Source organism: Lepisma saccharinum, chromosome 7, assembly GCF_977018435.1.
Source record: "Lepisma saccharinum chromosome 7, izLepSacc3.1, whole genome shotgun sequence".
Classification (NCBI taxonomy): Eukaryota; Metazoa; Arthropoda; class Insecta; order Zygentoma; family Lepismatidae; genus Lepisma; species Lepisma saccharinum.
In genome coordinates, this window is record NC_139235.1 from 75,298,613 (window position 1) to 75,306,851 (window position 8,239).

General features: G+C 44.9%; 1 protein-coding gene across 1 annotated transcript in view; it reads left to right on the forward strand.

The window, feature by feature from the left end:
• Positions 1–8,239, forward strand: part of Polr3E (RNA polymerase III subunit E) — a 34,420-nt gene that overhangs the window by 9,300 nt on the left and 16,881 nt on the right. Inside the window, exon 6 of the mRNA XM_083125457.1 lies at positions 812–1,016. Within this exon, the coding sequence (XP_082981583.1) occupies positions 812–1,016 (205 nt within the window). The remainder of the gene's footprint in view (positions 1–811; positions 1,017–8,239) is intronic.

Below are 8,239 nucleotides of genomic sequence, written 5' to 3' on the forward strand. Positions count from 1 at the left end.
ATACATATCTAGGAATTCATTCAAATGAGTTCACGTTTCAATTTTTCTGCGCAGTTTTTATTTTGCGATCGATTTTGCCACCTGTCTGGTGACTTTGTCAGGCAAGTACTCATTAGTATGAATTATCTGTCTTCATGCAACCGCCAAACAGATATCTTTAAGTACAATATCTAGGAATGTAGAAGGGTTACCAGAAATCAAGCTCTGATGAGCTTTTAAAGAAATGTATAGAAACGGGTCTTTTTTTCTATTAACTGTGAAAGGTCGTTGAATCGAGAGTTGACTGTATTAACTAAAATAATGAACATACACTGGGCATTACTGTAAAAACTACAATGGTTCCGGCCAAAGAATGGACTTAGAAATTCTATTTTTGTCTGGATTGCCAATTTTTTCGTTGAGTCATTTTCGGAACAAGACCATGGCAAAGTATAATGATTGCCGCCAAGTAGCAAGCGAATGGATCTCCGATTCCCTGAAATGCGAGCGAAGGAGACTTGTTGACAGGAAGAGGTGTCGTGTAAAACTGGACAAAAATCAGGCATGTAGCAACACCACTTTTCCCATCTTGAAGTGGAGGCTGAAAGTGTGGGTTTCCTCAAGTCCGTTCTTTGGCCAGGTGGACTTTAAGGTGAGCCGATACCAGTGGTATACCACCAATACCACTGTTTTTTTTTTGAGTCGCTTGAACCAATTCCAAAGGCAACATTCATCCTTTTCAAAAGTTCGTTCACCCTTGTGAACTGTGTTCCTGTTGCTTCAGAAATTGTTTTGTATTGTACAATTATATCATAATTTTTATTTTTCCTAGTTGGAGAGAAGCAAATTGTTCTGCATGAAACCGGAGGATGAAATCAATGAACTAAGCATTCCACACAAGCAATACATGGACTATCTAGTACCTCCAGAAGTTGAGTCAGACAATAGCAAACCAAGCTTACCAACAAATGTCATATCATTGAATAGTTTAAAAACTCTTTCCCTGGCTGAGCAAGTGAAGATGCTACTCAAGAATGGTAAGTGTCTGTTAAGTGCTGCACAAATAATGTGAGAATGCCAGATTTATGATTTATATATGTAGTAATAATTAGCCTAAGTACATACTGTAGATTTTGGAATTAGCGAACAATACAGTAAAATGACAGTCTTATTAACATTTTCACTTATTGATCATGCATTGCACATATTCACCTACCTAATTTCCTTAAGGTCTAAGTTGGTACTCTTACTAGTGTAACAGTATTGGCTGACACCAGGGGCATGCAGTGACATTTGGGGTCAGGCAAGCGAATCATTAAAATCCCATTTCACACAAATGTGTAATAATCATTATGGTATTACAATACATATGCAAGTTCGAATTTTACCATTAGAAATTAATTACAAAGTAGCCTATTTGAAAGAATTAAGAAAGAACCATTGATTGTGAAGTGGTTATCCTTGTTGGATTATGTAATAATTGATCTCTTTACAGTTAAATACAGCATATTTCAAAATGATTTGAACGTTAAGAAATCGTTCCATGAGCGTTAAATACTATCAGCAATTAAAATTGTATTGAAAGACTGTCGACCACATCCTCGAGTTTTGTTTGGCACAGTCGTAGTAGTTCGAAGTTCTTCCGCCAGGTGTCAGAGTGACAAGTTGCAAGATGTCTGCCTGTAGTGCAGAAAAAGCATTTTGCATCCTACAATTTCACGTTAGTCAGTCTGTTGTGAGTGTTAACGTGAGTTTCGTACCAAATTTCGTAAAGAACCACCATCAAAGAACTCCATTCGCAATTGGTATCAACAATTCAAGACAACAGGATGCATTTGCAAGGGGAAATCATCTGGTAGGCCTTCCACGTCTGAGGCAGATATCGAGAGAGTTCGAGCTTGTTTTCAACGTGATTTTTTTCTGTGGGGACATGTCAAGGACATTGTGTACAAACCACCTCTACCCCAAGATGTCAGAGAATTGCAAGATCGCATTACTGCTGCTGTGCAAACTTGATAAAAAAAGGTGAAACAGGTCTGGGAAGAAGTGGACTACCGAACTGATGTATGTAGGGTAACAAAGGGGGCTCACATTGAGGATTTGCGAGTTACTGTATTACAATTTTTACCACTAACACTTGGACAGTTATAGTACTTTTGTGTAAAATTTTAAGTAAATTGCACAATTAATAAGAAAAATTATAAGGAGTTGAAATCATTCAAATCGATTTTGAAACACGCTGCATTACCTTTTTAAAGTTGTATGTACTGGCAGTTTTAAATATAAGAGTTAAATTCAGTATTCAAAATAGAGGGCGTCATCATCTGTAGAGAAGAGATGCATCGATCTTACTACAAATAGATCTCTTCAAAGCCAGTAGATACATTATAGAAACTACTTTTTTAAAATTATTTTCCTCTGGTTCTCACACAATGTTCTTAATGGAAATATTTGCAGTTTCACATCAGAATGATAGAACATTTCAGTAAATGTTTGTATCAGGTTTCTGTACAATTGGTCCATTGTAATATACAGTAATAGCAATATTTTAAATCATAATTCTTGTAGATGAAGTCTGCACAGTAATATTGGTTATTAGTGCCATCTGATCAGCTCTATAGGGGTGTAAGGGGTGACCTTGCAGACTAACAATGTTCTGGCATCTGGACCCACAGCCAGTATAATCCTCTGTGGGGTGGTTGTGTCATTCATATATGTTTGCCATTATCCCTTCTCACCCATCTCATCATTATCACCATAGCATCTTCGCCTTGGAATCAAGAAATCCCAGGTTCGATACTCGGTGGAGGCACATACTGGTTCGAATCCCACTTTAAACTGTAGGTCTGGTCCCGATTAGCCTTACTGTGCATAAAGTGGACTTAAAATACCAAATCAATCAATCAGTCATCTTATCACCATTCTTCCTTATTAGCCAAAAGCAGCAGAAAAAAAAATCAATCAGATCAGCTCTATAATAATGTCTGTGGTGTAATCACCACCTGTCATGCCATTTACATATCATGGCAGGGTCAGCATAGAAGACCCTGTGACCTGATTTATCACCACTTCTCTTTTTTTTTTAAATTGTGTTCCAACTTTGCCCTTTTCTTGAACAGCACACTTAGAAATTTTGTAAGGGTGGAAATATGCTCCTAAGTGGTGTTTTTTTAGTAGTCATTGCTACATTTCTCCACATTTTATGTATCCAACATGTTCTTTAGAAAATCTTTATACAAGAGGGATTACAATCCATCTGAGCATGCCACTGCTCTTTTCACACTACTTGATCTTTCCATCGAAATCTTCATCTGTACTTTGGCCTCTTCCCCCACTCCCTGTGCAGGGCAGTAAATGTTCTCATATTTACACGACCGTAGCTGTTGTAACTGCACACGATATGTGATAATTAGGGCTCGGAAGTTGATGACCTAAAAAAACTCAAAGAATGACCTAAAAATGGTATTAAAAAATTTTGCTCTTAAAATGAAAGCTTGATTTTTTCATAAATTACAAAAGAGTAGTTTAATACTTAGATAAAGCCCGTTGTTTGGTGGTTTTAACCACCTCAGCAGAGGTGGATGATCATCCAACCAGTTCGGGGTGACATGTGCTCATTATGACGAACCCTCAGTCATTGTAGTAGGTTTCCGTAACCAGGAAGCAATGGGAAAAAGCAATTAAGTGCTAATGTATTTTTCTATATTTTCAGTTGAAGGTTTTTCTGTCACTCACCTTCTTTCAGAGTGGACCTTGCACGATACAGTTGTCGATCAGCATCTGAAAATATAGTTGTTTCACTTACATCAGATTCGTATATATATATATATATATATATATATATATATATATATATATATATATATATATAATGGATAAAAGCAAGGAGGTCCAAAAGGGCTAAGTAAAAATCAAATGAGGTAAAAGGAAACACTCACCGGACAGTAGAAAAATTCAAAATTTTCGCTAATTTATAGCATCATCGGTGTGAGAAGAAACAGAAGACGGAACCGGAGGTTGGGGTCCTGCAGAGTTGCCAGGTCCCCATTGAAGAAGAAGCGGTGCGTAGAACGAAAAAAACACTGTTTCGTCACCAGGCTTGTCGTAAACTGTGAGTGGGGAGGATGAGTTGGGAGGGAGGGCGGGAGGGTGGGTGAGGGTGGGCATTACTGGGTGGCCTTGTTCAGGCCAGGTGGAGTGGTTGCACTCATGGCCGATATATAGGCCCTCTCCCATCTTTTGCGAACAGAGGTGTTGGCTGGTTGGGGTAGGAGGTGGATGATCGCTACCCGGAAGCAGTCGTTGAAACTGATGTTGTGGTGGTTGGTGTGGACGGCGACAGTGAAGTCCAGGTTGTGGGTGGAGGAGCGGTGGTTATTGATGCGGAGGTTGAGGGCCGTTGATGTTTCCCCCAGGTAAAAATCACCACAGATGTTGCAGGTGAGGATGTAGATAAGGTTTGAGGCATGGCAGGTCCCTTTGGGATGGAGGGTAAATTTGCCAGTGGCCGTGTGCACCTGGAGGGTGTGAGAAGTGATGAGGATGGGACAGGTCTTGCACCTGGGTCGGTTGCATTTATGGGCAGGGGGGTGTTGGATGTGTGGTGAAGGAGTGTTGTGGACCAGGATGTTTTGGAGGTTAGGGGGGCGTTTGAAAACCACCCTGGGTTTGTCGGGAAATATGTTTTTGGTTTCGGGATCACTGTGGAGGATTGGGAGAAGAGAGTGCAGTGTGTGCCTGATTTTGTTGAGGTGGGGATGATATTGGGTGATGAGTGCAGGTGGGTTGGTGGCAGCAGGTTTCTTGGTGGTAGTGGTATGTGAGGCAGCTCGTGATATTTGCTTGGTGACCAGGATGGAGGGATATCCACGGTTAACCAGGGCCTGGTGTAGGCGGAGGTTATAATTCTGGCGGGAGGTGGGTGAAGAGTTCAGGCGCTGTCCCCTGAGGGCCAGAGAGAATGGAATTGCTTTTTTGGTGTGGAACGGGTGGGAGCTGGAGAAGTGTAGGTATTGCATGTGGTTGGTGGGTTTTATGTGGATGGAGGTAGTCAGGTGTCCTCCCTCGATGTGCACGTCCACATCCAGGAAGGTGATCTGGTTGGGGGAGTGTGTCCAGGTGAATTTTAGGGAACGGAAGTGGTTAAGTTGGTCCAGGAAGGCTGACAAGGATGGTTCTCCATGTGTCCAGAGCATGAAGATGTCGTCGATGAAGCGGAGCCAGAGGAGGGGTTGGGTAGCCAAAAACTCTTGCTCAAGTTGGCCCATGAAGAGGTTTGCATAGGATGGGGCCATTCTGGTACCCATGGCTGTACCTCGGATCTGTAGGAAATTTTGGTTTTCAAAGGTGAAGTTGTTACAAGTGAGGACAAGGTGGGCTAGGTGGGTCAGGAAGTTGGTGCTGGGGTTGTGAGGTTTGGGTCTGCTATTGAGATAGAATTCTATGGAGCGGAGGCCATGGGAGTGAGGTATGTTGGTGTAGAGGGAAGTGACATCAATGGTGGCAAGGATGGTATTTGGGGGCAATGGTGGGAGGGTGCTGATTTTCTGGAGGAAGTGGTTGGTGTCACGGAGGTAGGAGGGCAGAGCTTTCACAAGAGGCTGGAGATGGGAGTCAACAAAGGCTGAGATTCGTTCTGTAGGTGAGTTATAGCTGGACACAATGGGTCTGCCAGGGTTGCCAGGTTTGTGGATTTTGGGCAATAGATAGAAGGTGGGGGTGCGGGGATTGTCGGGTATTAACATGGCGGTGGTACGAGCTGTTAGGCCTTCAGGTGGGCCACGGGTGTGGATGAAGTCCCGGATTTTGGTGAGGTGTTCGGCGGATAGGTCAGCTGTGGTGGGTTTGTAGGTGGAGGGGTCAGCCAGCTGGCGGTTGGCTTCCGCCAGGTAGTCTTGAGAGTTCAAGACCACCGTGGTGGACCCCTTGTCAGCTGGGAGGATTTTGATGTTGTGGTTGTTGCGGAGGTCTCTGAGAGCTTTCTGTTGGGGGGGATTGAGGTTAGGTTGGTTGTGAAAGTTATTTAAGAATGAGCTGTCAGAGGTGGTGGAAATGACGGCAGTGATGTATCTTTCCAAGGGGTGGTTGGTGGGCAGGGGGGGTGGATCTTGGGAGGAGGGGGGGCTAAATTGAAGGAGGCTCGGGTGGGTTTCACTGGTAGTGGTTTGGAGTGAGGGATTTTTGGCCCAGAAATGTTGCCATCGGAGGCTGCGAGCAAATGTGTGTATGTCAAAAAGTAGGCGGAATTGGTTGGGGGGAGTTGTGGGGGAGAAGGTGAGGCCTTTGGATAAAACAGCTATTTCATCAGTGCTCAGTTTATGGCTGGATAAATTGAGTACAGTCTGGTTGTTTTTGAGTGGGTTAGGGTCATTGGTGGTCATGGATCTGGTAGGGGTGGGTTTGTCCGTGGACTGGTTGTTTCCCAAGGTGCGATGTATGGGAGTGCATTTTTGGTTTTCAGGGGGGGTCTGTGGTGGTGTGGGAGGGGTGGGCAATGGTAGAGGGGGGTCGGGTAATAGTGGGCATGTTGGTGTGGGACTGAAATTGGGCGGCAGTGGAAGGGGAAGGGTGCAGCCAGTCTGAAAAGCTTGACGGCAGAGATTGGAGAGTTTTTGGAGGTGTTTAATGTTAAGATCACTGGCAATGGAATGGGCGGTGTGCCAGAAGGAGTCTATTTTGTGATGGTGGTTACCTGGGGTCAGCAAAAGGATTTTGGTAAGGGATTGAATAGAAATGGACAGTTCTCGGGCGCGATTTAGCTGGGATCGGTACATGGCGTGGGTCAGTTCAATAGCGAAATTTCTCGCGAGTGGGAAAATCGTGGGTTTTATGCTTGGGGGCATGGCGGAAAACGGCAGTTTGGGTGTGAGGCTTTTGGGTGTTAGGCCCAATATCAAACATGAGTGCAGGAAGCGTGCATGGGACGTAGCTTTGGTGTAGGAAACAATAAGAGATCGCAGGCGGTTCAGTTGATAGGAGTTATACGTGAAAGGATTCATACCAAAAGTGGATAATAATGGATAAAAGCAAGGAGGGCCAAAAGGGCTAAGTAAAAATCAAATGAGGTAAAAGGAAACACTCACCGGACAGTAGAAAAATTCAAAATTTTCGCTAATTTATAGCATCATCGGTGTGAGAAGAAACAGAAGACGGAACCGGAGGTTGGGGTCCTGCAGAGTTGCCAGGTCCCCATTGAAGAAGAAGCGGTGCGTAGAACGAAAAAAACACTGTTTCGTCACCAGGCTTGTCGTAAACTGTGAGTGGGGAGGATGAGTTGGGAGGGAGGGCGGGAGGGTGGGTGAGGGTGGGCATTACTGGGTGGCCTTGTTCAGGCCAGGTGGAGTGGTTGCACTCATGGCCGATATATAGGCCCTCTCCCATCTTTTGCGAACAGAGGTGTTGGCTGGTTGGGGTAGGAGGTGGATGATCGCTACCCGGAAGCAGTCGTTGAAACTGATGTTGTGGTGGTTGGTGTGGACGGCGACAGTGAAGTCCAGGTTGTGGGTGGAGGAGCGGTGGTTATTGATGCGGAGGTTGAGGGCCGTTGATGTTTCCCCCAGGTAAAAATCACCACAGATGTTGCAGGTGAGGATGTAGATAAGGTTTGAGGCATGGCAGGTCCCTTTGGGATGGAGGGTAAATTTGCCAGTGGCCGTGTGCACCTGGAGGGTGTGAGAAGTGATGAGGATGGGACAGGTCTTGCACCTGGGTCGGTTGCATTTATGGGCAGGGGGGTGTTGGATGTGTGGTGAAGGAGTGTTGTGGACCAGGATGTTTTGGAGGTTAGGGGGGCGTTTGAAAACCACCCTGGGTTTGTCGGGAAATACCAACCACATGCAATACCTACACTTCTCCAGCTCCCACCCGTTCCACACCAAAAAAGCAATTCCATTCTCTCTGGCCCTCAGGGGACAGCGCCTGAACTCTTCACCCACCTCCCGCCAGAATTATAACCTCCGCCTACACCAGGCCCTGGTTAACCGTGGATATCCCTCCATCCTGGTCACCAAGCAAATATCACGAGCTGCCTCACATACCACTACCACCAAGAAACCTGCTGCCACCAACCCACCTGCACTCATCACCCAATATCATCCCCACCTCAACAAAATCAGGCACACACTGCACTCTCTTCTCCCAATCCTCCACAGTGATCCCGAAACCAAAAACATATTTCCCGACAAACCCAGGGTGGTTTTCAAACGCCCCCCTAACCTCCAAAACATCCTGGTCCACAACACTCCTTCACCACACATCCAAC